The sequence below is a fragment of the Amia ocellicauda genome, chromosome 20 (genome assembly GCF_036373705.1).
Source record: "Amia ocellicauda isolate fAmiCal2 chromosome 20, fAmiCal2.hap1, whole genome shotgun sequence".
Classification (NCBI taxonomy): Eukaryota; Metazoa; Chordata; class Actinopteri; order Amiiformes; family Amiidae; genus Amia; species Amia ocellicauda.
In genome coordinates this window covers 10,349,326-10,370,082 of record NC_089869.1, presented here as the reverse complement: position 1 = coordinate 10,370,082, position 20,757 = coordinate 10,349,326, and the positions used below count along the sequence as shown (strand labels likewise).

Below are 20,757 nucleotides of genomic sequence, written 5' to 3'. Positions count from 1 at the left end.
TTGACTCGGAGATTCGGAGATCAATTAGGTATCCAAGCAAGAAAGACAAGAAGGCCATTCGACCCGTCGTGCTCATTTGGTGTCCATGAATAAATAAGTGATCAAAGGATCATATCCAGTTTATTTTAAAATGTTCCCAAATTTTCAGCTTCAACCACATCACTGGGGAGTCTGTTCCAGATTGTAACAACTCTCTGAATGTTTTATCACCTTCCTTTGCCCTTTCCTCAGAAATAAATATATATATATATATAAATTTGTGTTTTTCAAAACATATTCAGACATATAGACAACTATTTTATAAACTCAGTGCTGTAATCTTATTTTATTTATATTTTTACTCATATTCAGTTGTAATTCGGTTGCAGTGAATTCTCAGAAAAGTGCTAATCTAGATCAAACCAGGATTATTATTTAACTACTAACAAAAGTGTATGTACAGGCACTATACAAGGTTCATGAAAAGAAAGAAAAACAATAAAAATAACAATGGTCAGGTTCCCCTTGCAGCAGTGAATCAGCGCTTGTTTCCTCTACAAATAAAAGTATGAGTTCTTGTTCCAGAAATCTGACACACAACGTATTAGCTTCCGGATTGTCCACATTGTCATATTGTTCCTTGGTCTAGGATACTGGAACTGCGTGGTTTCATTTGGATTGCTATTTTGGTATCTCTGTGTTCCTATGTGAAATAGCGTGTGTGGTAAAGTAAAACAGACTTTTTTTTAGAAAGACTCTAACTTCAGCAAGTTATGGAGTAAATAGTTACTTGAGCAGCCATTTTGATCTTGTTCATTAAGCAAGACTGCAAACATTAAACCAAACATTTACCTTCCTTCAGCTGGGTTCACAGCCCTTATAATAACTTCATATCCACTAATAAATGTAATAATAATAATGGTCTTGGAGTGCTCTACATACTGTAAAATTACATTTGATATTCCCAGACTGGTGCCCATCTGGGTCCATGAAACCAGCCAATGGGGTGTGGATGAGATATACATTATGTCACATTAATTTGAGTCGTGTTTAAAAACAAATATATAATCATGTTGACAATAACTTCTCTATTTCCTTACAATTGTTAGCATGAGGTGTCATTTGTTTGTTTTACTGCATTCCTGAGCTCACTTTTTGTGCTAGAAGGTCTCAGATGTCTGAGCAATCCTGTCCAGTGACTTCAAAAGTGTATGCAAGGAGTGTGATTTCACTGCCAGCAGACATCCACGCCCCATTTTATCCCGGACTGTATAGTACAACACGAGAGAGAGAACTGTTTCGGTGCGGAGGAGCTCTTCCCACAGACTTGTTTTTTTAGGACTTTAGACACTTTATAATTGATCCTCATGAACATTTCAGCTCCAGGATACGTGACAGCAAACAAACTGTGAATGATCTTCACACTGATACAGAAACAGAGAAGTTCCCATCAATATTGATCCCCACAGCTTGGGTATTTGTGGGGGGATTCATAGGTCACAGATGCTTAGGTCTGACTTATAACAATACTGCTGAAGGGTAACATTTGGGATTTCATAGAAACACCATTTGGTGACCTTTCCTGGTACAGTAGAAAATGTAACGCATGTGCTGCCGTGATTGTGGAAGTTATTCGGTGGCAAAACTGCTGTGTCATCGCAGAGGAGGCCCGCACACCTCCTCACACTTCCCTTTGTAGGAAATGTAAATTTCGTGAACACGGTGCACTACCTTCCAGTAACCCAGAGACGGTGATGTGCAGAGGCCTGTATTTGGGAGCCACACAAGGAAATGATCTAAAATGACCTTTTTGAGTGGTTTCCCCCCTACGAAAAAACAATACACGAAAATACAAGGCAGTACTTTTCCCACAGTGGAAATGTCACTCCTCAAAATGAAAAGCAAAGGTGTCTGAGCTGAGGCACACATTCCTACATTTCTCTAAGTGTTGCATTACCTTACAGATGAAGCTTCAAATTCACGTCTCGCTTTATCTGTTGTGGTTTTAGCAGTGATTCCCACTTACTGTAAATGTAAATATATTTCTTGTGTGAGTAAGTGATGTATGATTCATTTATAGTGTTGCTTAAACCTCTTTTTAACCTCTAGAAACTGGACAGAGTTTCATACTGTTTCCACAATGTTTTTTTAAGTTTTTAGTGACAGTAAAACAGTTGCCATTTCATCAGTGCGTATACTCCACATGGCTCAAACTGTTCTTACGGTAGTTGTTGGGATATAAAGTACAGGCAAGATTCTAGTTTTCCTTTTTGACTAAATGTGTTTTCAACCAAACAAACAGACTATAGGATTTAAACTTCACTAAGCAGTGAAGTGATAGCATCTGTTCTTGGACCTGGCACAAACACTGATACATATTTGTATTTCTGTATTTTTTATTTAATCAAATACCATTTAAAATTTGTATTTGAAAAATGACAAACTGTATACTGTTTGACAATTACTAATTGACTTTATTTGGAAATACTTTTTTTATGTAGTTGCAAATACTTACATTTTCACAAGTATTTGATATTCTCCATTTTCAATTATTTGTATTTAAAACAATGTATTTATTTGTACACCTTGGCAAAATAAGCGTAGCACAACATTAACACAACATATGAAGATTAAAGACACAATGTGAGATTCCTAACATAGTCCCAACAAGGAGAGTGGGACAAAAATGTTCTGTTGTCCCAAAAGTCTAAATTGCTAACTTTCATTAACTTGTCACCTCCCTGCATCTCTTATCTATTAGCCAATGAGGAGAGGAGACGAGTGATGAGACAAAGAAAGAAAAATTGGTTTGTTATTTGTAAGTTGAGCCACTGCGTGTACTGCTGGAAAAATATCTACCTTGTACACATAACACCTATAATCTGTGCAAATCATAAAACTGTTAAAAGTTTAACTACAACACCAATGTTGCCACAACATGACAGAGAAGGTAAAGATTTTTAAATCTTTTAAAGTAATTTTAAATACAGAAAACATTTATTTGACCCAGGTCTGTCTGTTCTACAGCTTCACTATCAGACAGGATTTAAGCGGTTATTGAAGGTCAGAACTGAGACCATAATGAGGGACGACACAACACAAGGCACAAAAGGGCAAAACCCCATGCTGTGGGTTGCACCGAGCAGGGGCCTTTTTACACCATAAGAGTTGTGGGAAAAGGTATAACACTCTGGTAATTTTTTAATGTTTATATGCTTTTGTGTGGTGTGGTGTGCGGGTTTGTGTAGATCATTATTAAAACGTGGCTCCTGTGTTTTCTATTTCCCAAAACCACTGACCTTTACTTTTCGAGCAGTAAAACATGACACAGGCTTTCTGCGATGTCTGTAAAAACAGAGGGGGCATACATCGTGGTTGTCTTATTATGGATTCGCTTTTGTGTGTTTTCTGGTTTCGTAGAAAGTGCGGTTACAAACATGCCCAGACATACACACACTCACACACACACATACATAGACACACACAAACCCCCCCTTCCTGCCTGCTCCTTTCCATAGCGCCTCTACGCTCTCTTACTCGGCTGTTAAGCAACAGGGGAATTCCTTGTTCTGCTGCCAGCCGTGCAGGAGTTCTAGTTTTTTCAGCTTTTTCTTTCTGTTTTATGGGAACTGAAGGGCATGGCCACTCAGCTGTTTCTTTCCTTAGAAGAGCTCTGTATTGATTCACACTGCGGGGGAGTCAGGGTCCCTCCCACCGTTTCCTCTTTACTGGGAAGTGACTGTCAGACGCACCATACCGAGAGAGAGAACGAGAGAGGGAGCGAGGGGGAGTGGTATTTAAAAGAGACAGCCCTCTGCTTCACTTGCCTAAGAACATGTGTTGTAGGCAGGCTGGCCAAGATCTCTCTGGAGAACGTTGTGAAGGGTACTGGATTCAGGTAAGTTTCTGTCTTTTCATTTCTGATCAAGGGGGCATCCATGAGTCAACTCATGAATTTAGAGGCAGGGCGAGACTTGTGAATGGGACAAATTGAAAGTGTGAGGACCCTTTCATTTCAGATAAAGGGCCAAGCTTTTGAAAACTATGAATTGGGAGTCAGCTTTTGTAGTTATATATATAAGGTGAGTGGACTGTAATGGGAACTTATTTTATTGGTAGGGATATCTGAATGTTATCTGGACGTTTTCTGACTACTGATGGGTCTGTACTCGAAAAACCGAGTCCAGAATTGACAAAACGACTCATCAGCATTTTACATGGCAGGGAAAAGGGAACCTGACAGTGTTGTGCAATGGCCCTGCGTGGGTTTCTGATGAAAAGTCTTTCCAATGAAAAATCCGTCCGGCTCTTGACTAAGCTGCTTGTATAGCCTTTGATCGTCACTTCTCAGGTGTGTTATAATTGTTCCAAAAACACATTCTATAATGTCATAGAAGAAAAGCACCTGTTGTTTTATCTCAATAGACGAGAGCCACATCAAATCAAGCGATTGTTTGCTTTCTAAATGAGAAGGAATGTGGTCAGCAGTATTAGACTTCAAGTCCGCACTGATATTACTTTCAGAGAAGTAGAAGAAGGCCTTACTGGAATATGACTGAACAGTGCAGCATTTCTCCTTCCTGTATCTGATAAAGCAGAGGTGATACTGTTCCTTTTCTAGAAACCTGGGTGAGAATGGATCCTCGAAATCACCTCCCAGAGAGAGAGACTTACACCCCTTGCACTATGCCTGTATAGGAAGCAAAGTTACAGTGGTATTTTAGGCCTGTAACCTTCATAAGCTTGTCAATAAACAGTACCTTGATATGGAAATATGTTAATACTATGATTTTAAAAATGGGCAAAATAAGGTGATAGATGGTGTTTTTTGTTTTTGTTTCCTGTAAGCCTCATTTCTGTAACCGGGTCATTTTATTTGTGTTTGAAAAGTTATCGAAAGTGGATGCATGATATCTTTTCTGTAATCCCTTTGAAAGGAGTTTATGAGGCATTGAGATTTTGGAGATTAAACTTGAACACCAGTTTTATATTTTGCCCCTATCGGAAACCATGCTGGAAGATTAACTTAAAAACAGAGTACTAATCAGATTAGAAGGGACTATTTCCAGAAGAACCAATTACAATAGTATTTTTTGGGGAACATACAGATATTAACCATAGATAGTTACCAAGCTTCCTAAATATATATACTTAGTAACTTTAATATTTTGCCTATAATTTATATTTCATTATTAAGTTATTTAATTTGTTTTATTGAACACACACACTCAAAATGATTATACGTACAGGTTTAATGTCAAGTACACTTTTGTTCCACTTGTATTGATGAGTTATTTAAATGTTATTTGATACACAGTTGCCGTAGAGCAACACAAGTTCCGGTCTCTCACTCGGGTGACCTCATGGGCATTTGGATGTGACTGCATAGCAAGTGAGAATGTCACTGTAGCCACTGCATTTCAACACCCCCTTCTTTCTCTCACTCTGAGAGCAGCTCAAAGGCACTGGTCACAAGATCACAGAGTCTAGTGCTTAATAGCAAGAATTAATTGATCAGAATATAGATGTAATACTGTGCACAGCGTTTGTCATTTGTTGAGCTTTGCACAGTCAAATAAACTAATTTAATCACCACCTAAATTATTCTTATTTTTTGGCAAATATGTAACATTAAACTAATTAAGAAACTCAACATTTATTAAAAGTGCTTTGAAGTATACTTTTCTTGAATTACAATATTCTGCTTTGTCATATTTGTTCCAGATATTCCATATAACACTTCAAAAAATATTTTATATATATGAAAATGGTGCTTGGAGGCCAGAAATGTCACTACATTACCCAGAAACCATGGGGGATGAGCACCTGACATCCAGGGTTCCCATGATTGGCTAGTGTCTGAATGAAAGCAGGAAGAGGTACACCCTTGTTGTTGGGGGAGTTGGAGAAGAGAGCACGGCCTTTTCTTTGCGCCATTTTTTTGGTGGTTCGTGAAATTCTAGGTCCTGAAGCTTTGCCATAGTGAGGTCCTTCTCTGTGCTGGGCGTTTGGTGCACAACCCCCCTCCAAAGCCCCCAGCGACAGGACACACCAGAGAGCGTCTCAGTGCGACGCCTTTGTGTCCGTGTTGACAGGGTACACAGCTGTGAGAAGCTGCTCTCTGTTCAAGTGGGCAATATGAGGTCAGGGGCTATGTTTCCCATGGTCCCGTTTATAGATGGACCAAATGATATTGCTCCATAGTGTTTAGTTTTCATGATAGAGCAAATAACTTCATTAACTTCTAATTTTCAATATCCATCTATTCAACACGTGGGACACCATTCAGCAGAATACAGAACTACGCTGTTTGTGCCTCAGTGACTATTCCTATATAAAATTGTCATTCGCTAAACAACAGCAGTGACTCAAATCCCCCTTGGAACTCATCTACAATCATTTGATTAAATTGCAACAACAAAAAAGAAACCTGAGACTTAGGAATCTTTCACCTCCCTTATTACAGCCTTTTATCTCCACTTCCCTGTTTAAGTCTACACCTCTGCTATGACTGCACTCATATTTCAAAAGGCCGAGACCTAAATCAAAACATGGGACCAACCTACAGATCACACATCACAAACATGAACCCCATCTGTGTTTTGATTTCTAAAAACATTTATATGTAGTAGAAAGTAGCCTTTAACTTTATAATAAAACGTGACTGGGTTTAGGTTGGTCATTTGCAATTTGCGCATCTGTCAATGTATTGATTAGGCTGTAGTGATCCCATTCAAAAGATGGGGGTAGTTAGGTTGGGGGGATTTCCACCGGGAAGTGAAGATAAAGGGCAGTGAGAAGAGACCTTAGCCCGTCAGTTTCCTGTAGGAGGTTTATCGCATTCTCATCTGCCTCCCTCGCTTCTGCTGGGCTGGGGGCTGAACTAAATCATGCTGTCAGATCGCCCTTGTCATTTATTCTGAAGAAGTGTGATTAAGAGTCACACTCACTCTCATATGATTATTGACAGGCACGTTATGCAACTCACCCAAGACACAGTCAGTTTCTGGGAAAATGGATCTGCTTTCCAGTAAAGGACAAGAAGCAAGAAAATGTTGAATCGATGAAAATAATCCTCAGTTTTTGCCTTATTAAACTAAAATGATCTTTTGCCTTTATTACAGCAGTGCCTGAACTGGTTACAGGGGATATATGCTACAAATGTTCCTCAGCAGCAGCCTGTATGAGTGCTGGGCTCTGAGAACTGAATTCCATAGATGGTTGGTCCTAATAAGAGCCCATCTATGGCTTCAGTTCTTGCACCCTGGTGTTCGTAGTCAACAGACGTGGAAGGCACACCAGCTTGGCCAGCTCTGGGGTCTGGGGCAACATCACAATCAGTTGTGTCCTGGAGGTGGTAGTAACTGATCTGAACTATTATTTAGAGGGATTGTGGGGAAGGAAGGGAATTATGGGGATGGGAGGTGTAATGTTTGTTATGAATAGGTAGGAGGGGGGACAATGAGAGGAAAATGGGGGTACCTGCATGTATTATTGTGTTGTGTTATCACCTGGTGTTTAATGTATTTTAATGTGCTTTTGCAGAACAACATATTTTCTCCAGCCTCTTTGAATTTTAACTGATATGCTCAAACCCTAACCCCAGCCTAGAATATAGTATGTTGTTCAAATAACACAGAATACGCTTAAATACAGCAGACTATCCTCTCGAGTCACGTCATGGAAAAGGGGACACTGCCTTTCACCTGAGAGTCTCCCATTTGTCTGAAATGACTGTAGAAAAGCTTCTGCAGACCTGTGTAGTCTGTTATCTCTGCGGTGTGATCCGAGAGAACTCCTTTTAGACCTCCCTCCATTGCTCCAGGTATGGTGTCTGCGCTGCAGACGGGCAGTGTGAAGAGAAGCAGGTCATCTGACAGTTCATGTTTCGGAGGATGTGTGTGTGCTTACTACATGTCTCCTGTATTAGACAAGTCATAGGCAGGTTCTTTAACACTTGGTGGAAATGGAAATTGAAAGGGTAGCAAGGAACACATAATTGGGAATTGCAAATAACTGGGTTGGGTCTTGACAAAGCCTCCTTTGCTAGATCAGTTTCACGTAAGGGGATGTCCTGCTGTATACATTTTGTTTCCAGAAAAAAAAATAAAGTCCAAATTGTATAAACATGGTTTATGTCTTTTTTTAATTATTATTATTACAATAATGCCTGCCTCTCTCTCTCTCCCTCTCTCTCTCTCTCTCTCTCTCTCTATATATATATATATATATATATATATATATATATAGATACACTCACCTAAAGGATTATTAGGAACACCATACTAATACTGTGTTTGACCCCCTTTCGCCTTCAGAACTGCCTTAATTCTACGTGGCATTGATTCAACAAGGTGCTGAAAGCATTCTTTAGAAATGTTGGCCCATATTGATAGGATAGCATCTTGCAGTTGATGGAGATTTGTGGGATGCACATCCAGGGCACGAAGCTCCCGTTCCACCACATCCCAAAGATGCTCTATTGGGTTGAGATCTGGTGACTGTGGGGGCCAGTTTAGTACAGTGAACTCATTGTCATGTTCAAGAAACCAATTTGAAATGATTCGACCTTTGTGACATGGTGCATTATCCTGCTGGATGGGTACATGGTGGTCATAAAGGGATGGACATGGTCAGAAACAATGCTCAGGTAGGCCGTGGCATTTAAACGATGCCCAATTGGCACTAAGGGGCCTAAAGTGTGCCAAGAAAACATCCCCCACACCATTACACCACCACCACCAGCCTGCACAGTGGTAACAAGGCATGATGGATCCATATTCTCATTCTGTTTACGCCAAATTCTGACTCTACCATCTGAATGTCTCAACAGAAATCGAGACTCATCAGACCAGGCAACATTTTTCCAGTCTTCAACTGTCCAATTTTGGTGAGCTTGTGCAAATTGTAGCCTCTTTGTCCTATTTGTAGTGGAGATGAGTGGTACCCGGTGGGGTCTTCTGCTGTTGTAGCCCATCCGCCTCAAGGTTGTACGTGTTGTGGCTTCACAAATGCTTTGCTGCATACCTCGGTTGTAACGAGTGGTTATTTCAGTCAAAGTTGCTCTTCTATCAGCTTGAATCAGTCGGCCCATTCTCCTCTGACCTCTAGCATCAACAAGGCATTTTCGCCCACAGGACTGCCGCATACTGGATGTTTTTCCCTTTTCACACCATTCTTTGTAAACCCTAGAAATGGTTGTGCGTGAAAATCCCAGTAACTGAGCAGATTGTGAAATACTCAGACCGGCCCGTCTGGCACCAACAACCATGCCACGCTCAAAATTGCTTAAATCACCTTTCTTTCCCATTCAGACATTCAGTTTGGAGTTCAGGAGATTGTCTTGACCAGGAGCACACCCCTAAATGCATTGAAGCAACTGCCATGTGATTGGTTGGTTAGATAATTGCATTCATGAGAAATTGAACAGGTGTTCCTAATAATCCTTTAGGTGAGTGTATATAGTGAGAAAAAATATATTAAAGGTAATAAATGCAAGTTTGTGCTTTGAAAATTGAAGTCCAAGGTCTTTAGTAGTGGGGTTTAATAAATGTAACCCTATATGCAGTATACCTTAAAAAGATAAAAAAAACAGCAGTACATATATTTTAAGAAGGGGCGTGATGCACCTAAATGTTATGGGGGGGGGCACAGTCGGAAAACAAATTACGATTGTTACAAATGGCTGGTATTTAATGCTTTTAATTACATCTATCGGGTACCCTACATCTTTTTAAATGTAAGTGTACTTTAATGTACTGCTCCACACACATATGCAATAGTACTGCTCCGCTGTGTTTGTTGTAATCTAAGCACTGGCATTTCTGACACAGTTACTGTAAAAACATCTTCACTTGGGGTTCACTAAGGGTAGCATCTAATACTGCTGGAGTGGGACCCTTTCTTATGTATTCATCTCTTGCCAGTCGATCTTTTAGCAAGATTAATCTTGTCTCTGATTCTGATTATTAAAAAAAAAAATGGTGTACATACTGTATTGTATCAACTACAAGTACGATTGGGCAAATAAATAGTAATGCAACTGAGCTTTTTAGTCCCACTGAACAGTAATCACAGTAAGAGCAGCTCCTACCTGTCTGAGCCTCCCTGGTGCTGCTGCTTCTGCTCCTACAGCTGCTTCAGGGAGACGTCTCTCTCAGGGACAGTAACACTGCTGCAGTGGATCCTCCTGTCCTCACCAATCAAACTGGGCTGTTTCTGATCACGAAACAAGGTTTGCATCATGCATTGTACAAACTATAAGAACAATGAAGTCAGTGTAATTGCAGCTGAAGCTTTTGCACCTGGTTGTGCTTGACTTTATTACTAAAGCATGTACTTGCTGTTGTCGTACTATTTCTGTTTGAACTGAGTCCCCCTCAACAACAATCCCACCTCCGGCCTGTCAGACCCTCACTGCTGCTGCTGACACTACAGCTGCTTCAATAGACTTCAGTCTCAGGGTTTACAAATGCATACACTGAACATGCTTTACTGTATATTATACTTTCATAATAGCAACACATACTGAATGTACACTTTTTGTCTCTAAACCCACTGTAGTCTATGTGATGTGAATAATTGTGGAGGCGGCTGTAGCTGTTGACTAGTCAGTAGTATCACTAGATGTAACTTCTCTTTCTTCTGCTTTAACCTTAGGAATTGAATCGCAGGAAAAGCACCTCAACACTTAAATAATAATAAAGTACCAAAAGTAAAATGACTGACAGCAATGTATACTGTACAACACCGTTTTTTGTGTAATTTCGCATTTTTGTAAAAACACGTTTATTGACTCACGTGTTGTCAGTGCATTATAAAACAGTAGGAGAGATAAAACAACAACGTCTATTTTAATGTATTTAAATACTGTTTTAAGCAGACTGCATACTTATTAAAATCATAATATTAGCACAAAAATAATGCAGACGCGCCAGTGAACCCGCACGGAGGCGCTGCTCGGCGCGCTGTAGCTGCTGCGTCACAACCGGCGCACACTGCATGACGCGCATGCGCTCACTAAGGGGCTGTCGCTCAATTGCGTAGTGTAGCTGAAGCGGCGAGGGATCATATAATGAAATGTTTCTACATGGGTTTGACATGAAAAATAAAGTGTTTTATAAATAATTGTGCCCAAACAGTGGAGCAACAATTGTTTTTAAAATGCCCAATCCAGCTCCCTTACATTATGCTAACAGGTGATTCATTGACATTGACATTTAATGCACCTTGGTTACAACAAGAATAATAACGTGTGGCACCGTGTGGGGGGCACGATGCCAGGGCTCTATAGGTGGGGTCTCTCACAAACAGCAACTCAAAGGCAGGGGAGTGGGGTGAAGGAAGTACAGGTTTATTTACAGTGAACAAAACAGAGACATACAAAGCCCTAGCTCCTTTCTGAGCCTAAACTAAATGTGGTCACAGACCCCTAACCTACACATAGTAATGAAACACAAATAAGACAAACAGCAGCCGAGCCAGAGTCCGTGATCCAAAAGAGAGAAGTCAGTCAGTGAGTCAGTCTCTCTCTCTCAAATTCAAATTCAAACTCAAAAGGTGCTATATTGGCATGACCAATAACAATATTGCCAAAGCAGATACAAATGTATTATCAAATAAGACAAAAATGACAAGATGCAATGGAACGAATATCATACACATAAAGTCAAATATAAAACATATTTGGTATATGTATCAAAATGTGTGTCATGACAATCATGACAATAAAAAGGGCAATGAACCCAACAGTTTTTATTTTGTTTTTACAAATGGAGTCCCACAGGCTGGTGTCTCACTCTGTCCCGCAGGCTATGGCAGGCGGACACATATTGGGCTGCTATGATGGTCGTGCGCTCCCAGCAGGACGGGGAGTTTGCAGCTATCGGGGAGCACACTGAATTCAGGGATTTGCAATTTGAACTTTTAAATTAGGTCTCCCTGATTTGTGCATATTAAGGGCAGGGCAGCAGGAAGTGGGCCTGTTTCGACCTCCCCCAGGTCACACTGGCTGCACAGCCGCTCTCCTCTGGCCACCCAGGATTTTGTGTAGCGGCCTTTTTCGATGGCGAGGCTGTGGTCGCTGAGCCTGTATTTCTATCTTTTATGTTTTATATTTTTAAATATTCAGCCAATTTAATCATTCTATTCAGGGCCCGGTAGCATTCCAATTTGTTTTGTAACTTTAATTCATGTCTCCATTCTTTTGTGTATTTGTTTTTTAGATACATGTCAATTTTCCCACTTTTTTCTTGACCAGACCTTGGCTGCTCTTTTTTGTATTGCTATCTGCAGAGGGAAGAGTCTTAATTTGGCGCTGCTTTTCGATGTTGTGGACGTTAAGATGTTTTTATTAAAGAATAATGGAAATGGAATATTTCTCTCTCACTCTCACTCTCACTCTCACTCTCACTCTCACTCTCACTCTAGACTCTCCTGCCACATCACTAACCACAAAGCATACCGGCTTCCTGCTTTTATGCAGGAGCCGTCCAATTGCAGGAGTCCTGCCTGTCGTGTGCTTCCCCCAGAGTGAGTCATCCATCAGGGCTTCTGGGAAATGTAGTGTCATTCAGGGCAGCCTTTACCTGCTCTGCACAACACATACCCCCCCCCTCATGAGGGAACCAGGGGCGACAAAGGACAGCCATACCACGACCACCACCAGCCAGGTGATGGAGGGCGAGTGACAAAGGGTTGCCAGGAGGGCAGCCGGAGTCCCAGGACCACAGGCAGCCGACCAGATCGCAGCACCAGGGAGTGGGGACGACTGAGGCTGACCAAAGTGACAACACAACATCAGAGGGCAGCGGGGGCAGGCAGAGGAAGGCCGACCGGCAAAAACATTCCCAGGAGCCACAACCAGGATGCCCCACCCAGGGACCAGGGTCTGAGATGACCGGGAAAGCAGCAGGGGAGCGAGGTAGTAGGAGCCCCCCAGCAAGCACCGACAGGGAGAGCAAGGATGGTGGTCGGGGACGAGGTGAACCCCTCCATTGTTTCCCTGGTAGGGTTCTCCAGAGGCTTCAGGGGTCGTCTCTCACCTCCTGGTCCTGGCAAAACAACAGAATTGGAGAAAACAAGATAGAGTTTGAAACTGAAGACTCAGTTGATGAAAGTGTTGTGATACATTTAGGAATAAAAATTCATCTGTTTTCTGACACCCTGATTGAGGAATGGGTAATCGCTTAAAAGCAGTGTTTGCTTCTGACATGCTTTATAGAGATAGAACTGTGCATTCACAGGCATGCAAAGCTTAAACATGCTGATTCACACTGGAGGCATTGTTTTTTATTGTACACACCTTCCACCACTCAGACCAGTTCACTACATCCAGGGATGGAGCAGAATCTGCTCCAAGGTTGGGTGGTCCTCTGGTTGGTGGACCAGGCAGCCACGAATCAGGTCTGAAATTATCGCTACAGACCTCAAGGCCATCTTCCCTCCTCAATCGAGCGTAAACTGTACCAAACCCACCAGCCCCCAGCATGTGAGTCTCAAAATACTTCTGGTTAAAAGCATCTGAAAGACACAGAAATACAAACAGAGGAATCATATGGAGGACATAACAGAACAGTGCCTGAGTACATCCACAGTTATTTACTTTTCACTAAAAATAGGAGCTAATACCAATGTGAGCATCATCTGTCCTCTCTAACCTGTTCTTGGGCAGCCTGATAATTGGACTGGTGGGAACTGGAGAGGAAGGTCATCGCTGTCAGTGGTTGAGCGTCGAGAGCTGGGAGGAGAGTCTTTCTCGGAGGAAGACAGTGCTGGTGAACACAATCTCTTGAACTTTTTCTGACTCTCCCCTTCACTACTCATTTGTTTCTGTTTTTGGCTCCTCTGTACTGAAGATGTGCTGCTTCCCTTTCTCTTTCCCTGTCTCTTCCCTCCATACTTTTTCTCTCTCCTCTACTGTCACTGGCCTCTGCTGCCCTCCATCCTCTCTCACTGTGGAGGAAGTTTCAGGTGAGGATCCTCAATGTCAAAAAGCCACAGTTAGAATGAATTACTGTCCACTTCTTTCAAACAATATTGACACAGTTACAGTCCAGTTTAAATCCAGTTTATATTTATTAATTGATTTATTTGACTGATGACTTTATACAATTTTACTTGCAAGAGTAAGAAAATACAGTGTTCTATTACAGAGAGAAAATATTGACAATTTTGATCATGAAAATTTACAGATAGAAGTACTTTTATTAATTCCAGTATTAAACTTCCACTTACATAACTGAATATATGTAAGAAAATGTACAGCATTTGAGTTCAAAATCAAGTTTCATACCATAGAGAAAACTTAAGGAAATGAATAGATCCATAATAAAAGTAATCTTCTAATAATTTAAGCTTGTTTAATGAAAACCATGTATCCTTATTAAATATTTATTTTTTACCTTTAGTCGATGTTGATACAGATTTGCAATCCATTGTTAAAATAAACTCAGATGTTGTTAAGCTGAAAAAATCTCTGTAATGTTCAACTGTAAATGAAGGATATGTGTATACTAGCTGTATTAAATCAACCCCCCTGAATCACAGCACTGACATCATAATAGGAATTGTATTCGTATGAACCAAGCTGGACACGTTTACAAACTAGCTGTTAAACTCCCTGTTATAAATAAATAAATACATAAATAAATACGTGATGTCTCGCTCTTGAGCTCATGACTACAATCCAAGACTAGGTGAATTAGATGTTAACTTGACTATGTAGTAATTGGGAGAGAGAACTTATTCAGCTGTTAATGACTTGAGTCATATACTGTAAGATGAGGCATTGCAATGACACCCAGGGATTCATGACGTTTCCACTGAGTGCCATGAAATGATATTTATTATTATAGTTGTTATGATTTTCAACTGTCCGATGTACCAATTTGTATTTACTCATAGGCTTATAAAGTGCATGCTACAACTACCACATACTACTCGATTTTTAATCAGGATGGCCAGTGAAGAAGAATTTCATATTGTTCCTGTCATGCAATGGCTAATTGTGTCAGTATTGGATACTGAGTTGAACATGACATATTATTTAAAGTCAGGCTGCTGCTGGAGGTGGGAGTAGTTGACCTGCATGTGGTGTCTTTCCTGTGGGTCCAAAAACTCCAACTCAATGTCCAGAGTGATGACAGGATCACTGTACCACTGCAGGTGCCACCACTCCCCTTTGATCAGTTATATTACTTTTAATAAGACATAGCCATAGTATAAAACAAAATACAAAAACAAAACAATTCTTACTGATTTAAAATGTCTCAGTCTGACAGGACATGGCTGTTTTTGTCCTGCTGTTACTGTATGTGGCCACTAGATGCCCCACTGAACTCATTCATTTTCTTCCCATCGTCAGCAATAAGACCATTAACTTGTCTAGTGCTTGAAGAAAATGTTAAATATTATCATAGCAAAAACATTCAAGGAAAATACTATGTAAAACAGAAGTAACAAAGTATCTACTGATTAACTATAATCATTCAATATATGTTCAGTACATAAGCTGTAGTGCTTCAGTCTGCTATTGCTGTTGGAGTCCTTTCTTAAATGTTACAATGGCAGAGTTTCACCATGGGGGTCACTGACAGACTGTAAGCAAATTCTATGAGTCTTTCTTTCTCAGTTTGTTTTACATATTCATATTAATATGGTAAATGTGTGATAGTTCTGTGAATGGGAAAAATACAGAGTTACTAAGAGATGATGATGATGATTATTATTATTATTATTATTATTAATAATAATAATAATAATAATAATAATAATAATAATAATAATAATAATAATAATATTGATGTCAGTGAGGGTTTATTCAACTAGCCACACAACAGCACGCCCCTCTGGATAACTCTCCCCTGCTATTGCAAGGTAAAGATGAGCCAGTGATTAGTCCTGTTTTAATTATCAGTTTGTTTCAAAGTACAGGATCCATTACATAAGAATGACCATGTGCTTCTGAAGGGCTAGGTTTGTTTGTCTGATTAGGTAATTAGCTACCTTAAAACCCCACTCCCTAAATGCTTTAGTTGTTATGTCTTAAGTGCTTTTCAAACAGCTGATAAGATGTCCTTTAACTGTATGATGTACAGTATGTCAAGTTAAGTGGGGTTTTTGTCCGTTTCAGCTTTTTTCTTACTGACAAATCATTGAAGGAACACCTTATGAAACAAAGTGGGGCGACGTTGATTGATCGATAATGTGTCAAGCCAGTGGAGGTTGAAATCTCCAGCTCTGAATGGCTGCATCATGTGTTCAATGGGGTGTGTTTAGAGTTGTCATCGTACTGCAAGGCTGGACATCAAAATAATTTGTTCAAGATAAGATATACTCCGTCGATTAGAGAACTGTGGGCAGAGCTAGGAGGATACACGCTATGAACAAAAGGTCTGTGTTCCGGTCCCTAGGTGTAGCTCTCAATCCATCACAGATAAGCCTAAAATATCTCTGCTGACCTTATCTGGATATCAGATAGGCAGATATCATTTGTCATAACTTTGAAAATGCTAAATCTTTCTATCCATATTTGCACAACCTCCTCTGAACAAAGGGCAGTGACATACAGGATGAAATACTGCACATTTACTGGGGGGGGCAGAAGATCATGTTACCAGACAGTGACATCAGTATTGAAGAACTATGCCAGCAGTTCAAGAAAGTCAGATATAGTAGCATGGATACAGTTCTTTGTTTATATATGTTTAAATCTGAGTGTACATCTACAAAAACACCTGTCATTATATTTTGATATACGGAGGACTAGTATTTCAAGATATTAAGTTCCTTTTTTTTCCAGAGAAGAGCTTTGATTTATCAGTAGTTTATAACTGTAGATTACATCAGATCTATCTTTAGACTGGATATCTGTCACGACAGTAGAGTGACTTTTAGGGCAAACACGGTGGGATCTGGGCATCTTGTGCAAAATTCAAAGGATCACTTATTTTGTGTCAAGTTTTGCAGTCCAAATAGATCTGTCCTTTATGAATGCCTTGACATTGAGTGCTAATGAAATCAAATAATTATGAGCAGTGATTTTCCCTCCTTGCCACACCTTCATTCCTCATTTCATGAGTGTCCAGGAAGTGCCTGCTACTTGGATTTCTTTTTCTTCTTCTTCTTCTCCACAATCTCGCTCACGCTGTCGCCCTCGGGAGACTCCACCTGTCGCACCACCTTCTTCTCCACCTTGTACTCCTGGTCACCCACCCGGGGGTCTCCGCGCACCACATACTCCCCGCCCTGATAGGTGACGCTCACATCAGTCCGGGGGTAGGTGCCATACACCCGGCGCAAGTCCTCCTTGACAAACTCGGGCAGCTCCTTGCGTTGCCCGTACACCCTCTCCAGTTTGCCCCAACGCAGTTCCCCTTTCATGGTGAAGCCCTCAGGCCAGGCGCCGCTGCTCTGCTGCTCCGAGCGCCTGGCCCCGTAACCCCAGTTGTTGTGGGGGGGGCGAGCATATGGCCAGTACCAGTAGGGGTTAAGCAAGCTTAGGGGGTTTATTCCATAAAAATGGTGGTACTCCACTGGTGCTCCCAGCTGTGGGGCCTCCCAGACCAGGGTCACAGGTCTCTGAGGGTAGATGGGTGGCAGGAAGTGGCCGTTGGTGTTCGAACCCGCTGCCTGGATGGGCGGCCACTGTCTGTGAGCGTTAACTGTGGCAAACATGCCGTTGAAGGTGTGATACGCAGGGAGGTAGGAATGGTGCATGGCCAGGGAAGAGCAGGGGTGGGAAAGGAGGGAATAGGAGGCCCCCTTTAGTTTAGCAGGGCTGCATTTTTCCCTCCCCAAGAAGAGGCCAACCTGTTGACTTTAGTGAAGGAGCAGAGGGTCTGGAGGAACAGAACAAAAATAAACAGTCAGATATTAGAGAAGCTTCCCTACTCTAGGTCCTGTTGAAGTGGAAAAGCTGATAATATTGGAAACATCGGATGCCACTGACGAGAACACTGCAAACGTAACCGAGAAATTGTTATGTTTATATAAGTAGGGGAATCACCTGTCTGGCCCGACCTGGGAAGTCAGCAGAAATGTATCCCCCTTGAACACACGTGGGATATCCTCAACAGATCCCTGTGCAGCCCAGAGCTAACTCACTCCCCAGGACTCCCTGAGACAGAGCTACACAATCTTAATCATCACATTACTGTCTGTTTAATAAACACAATCCAAGGGTGACTGTTCAGCCACAGACAAGCCATGTGATTAATTTATCAAGGTTTAAAAATATCCCAAAGCTCTGTATAAGGTACTAAGCGGTGTGTGCAGATCATATCACTGCAGAAATCACAGCTCTTCCTCACAACTGAGCACAACTGTAGGCCGCCAAGTTCACAGCTACAGCCAGCGCGTAGTTCAAAGCCTTTGGGTGCCACACTTGAGATCTGCCAACGTGCTATTTACAGTGTCATCTTCTGATGTATGTGAAATTGAATAAAAGTGGGTTCTGGACTTCAGTCTTTAAACACCATACAGCGCCACACAAAGGCAGGCTTACGGCCTTTGAACAAGCTCAAGCCCTTTAAACCTCTGTTAGCATAGCACCTTATCAGAGGAAAAACCTCAGTACTTGAAAAAAAAAAAAATTATCTCAGGCCTGTGAGAGGGTGAGAGCAAGAACTTTAATTCTGCTCTGGTGCTTCTGGTGCGGTCGCCTTGGACACGACGAATAGATGGATTTGTTTAGTTTCAGTGAGTCTCTGCCAGAAAAATATTTTGATGTTGTTAATCCTATGGGGGGCTTGGGGGTGGAATCCAGGTAAGCAGTACTGTATGGCAGACACTCTCTTGCCAGCCACATACACATTCTTCAATACTTGGCAATCTGCTGTCCGTATGCTTCAGAGTACAACTTAAATATTCACAAGCACAAATGCTCAGCTTTATACGTTTATGATACGTGCGTTAAAAAAGTTGTTGGAGAAGTAAAAAACACATAGATACAGAATACATATACTTCATTACATGTCAGTAAGCTTTGTGGCATTTTGGTGTTATCATTAGGTAGTAGTAGCAGTAGTAGTAGTTAGTAGACACCCTTATCAAAGGTGACGTATATGGTTTAGCTTTCACTATTATTATTATTATTATTATTATTATTATTATTATTATTATTATTATTATTAATAATAATAATAATAATAATTTCTTGGCAAAACTTACAAAACATAAGCGCAATACAGAGTTCAAAAATACAGTTCAGTACAAGGCATCAAACATTACAAATTCAGATGTACATAATACAAAGCAATTCAAAGAATAATACATTTTACAAATTCCAATTTACTGACATTATTATTAATGGCTGGTTTCAGAGACCCAGATTAGCTCAGATTAGTTATTTGAGGTAAAATAGTACAAGACTAGTTCTAAAGAAGGTATATTAAATCAGCTGTAAATGTTCTACCTTTGCCCAATATTACAAGGTTAGCACCACTTAAAAAGCACCTACATATCACAGTGGTAAATATAAATAATAAGATATAAGAGGAGATTCAAACGGCCTACAAATGTAAAAATAATAAGTTATAGAAAAATGAGCACCTAAATCAGGAGAAATCTTATAGAAATCAAATGTACCACTAGGCGAATAGAAATACAAATAAATACAGATAAATAAAGAACAAAGGTATAAAACCAGAGTACAGATCAATTTTAAACATACCAAAAGCAGTTTTAGTTGGCCTGGACCTTGTAAAAACACCTCTCACCTGAAAAGTAATTCCTGGTAGGTTCTATTTTTATGAATGAATTCCATTCAATGGAAACAAGACGTATTCTGCCTTCTCCTCAGTTATACAGTTTTAAAAGCCAAAGTGCCCTGCCAGTCGCAGCTGAAGAGTGAAAGGAAAGGTGAGATTGCGCTTTCTCTTCCCCCAGCAGTATCCAGGCACCTGGCGGTCAACAAACGTGTGCTGTACTGCGCAATGAGAAAGACAAACTGTGTCCAAAAGCCCTATACGCGTCAGTCCGTCCCTTCACACTGCTTAGATGTCACTCCTTCAAAAGTAGTACATTAATGACGTATAATAAATCTATTTCAAAGCCCTGCCTGTGGGAGGGAGTCAAGATCTGTCTTGCAAATGTATATCCAAGCCTGTCAAACGGGCGGCATGGTATCATACATCATTTATTTACTAAATTACTCAATCAAACGCCACATATGGCAATACCTATTTTTACCCCCTCGCTTTCAATACAAGTAAAAGAGAAACAACATTCAGAGAGTCATGATTATGAGTGACATACCTTTGATTCTAAGTATTTCCCCCAGTAACATGTTAATAAGATGAAAGTATATAGTGTGGACACTTAAGTTATATAACAGCTTTTTATGGACTCTTTTACGGTAGTAATTCTAACAAAACCGTATGGAAGATTGCTTATAGATGCGAATAACTGTTCTTTTGTTTTTGGGTGATATGAACTCATTGTTTATTTTGTATTGTTTTATCTTCTAACAATTATTTTGTTTCTCCCCAATACATATTCCAAAAGCCATTCATTTTCCAGTCTATAATAATGGGCCACAAGAGAAGAGTAAAGGTAGGTCTGTCTCAGGCTCTGAAGCAAGGTTACACTAGGAAATGGCTTTGCTTTAATGTCTAATTGTTTAAATGCGCAAAGCGGGTCTCATTTGAATAATCCGCCGCAGTGTTTATCCAGCAGTGGGATTATTTCGTGGATTTACTCCTTCGCTTCTGCTTCTAATACAGACGGCACTAACTCCGATTAGACTATAAAACCCCGTATTTGGACGCGGTTGTAACT

General features: G+C 40.6%; 1 protein-coding gene across 1 annotated transcript; it reads right to left on the bottom strand.

The window, feature by feature from the left end:
* Nucleotides 1–15,771: 15,771 nt before the first annotated feature.
* On the bottom strand, nt 15,772–19,951 carry LOC136716137 (uncharacterized). Its single transcript, XM_066693634.1, has 2 exons — nt 19,698–19,951; nt 15,772–17,819 (listed from the first exon to the last, which is right to left on the bottom strand). Exon 2 carries the CDS (start codon nt 17,695–17,697, stop codon nt 17,077–17,079), a length of 621 nt encoding a protein of 206 aa, XP_066549731.1. The 5' UTR covers nt 17,698–17,819; nt 19,698–19,951; the 3' UTR covers nt 15,772–17,076.
* Nucleotides 19,952–20,757: the final 806 nt, after the last annotated feature.

Excerpts from the sequence above, each read along its gene's own strand:
- LOC136716137 (XM_066693634.1), bottom strand. The coding sequence starts at position 17,697 with ATGCACCATTCCTACCTCCCTGCGTATCACACCTTCAACGGCATGTTT.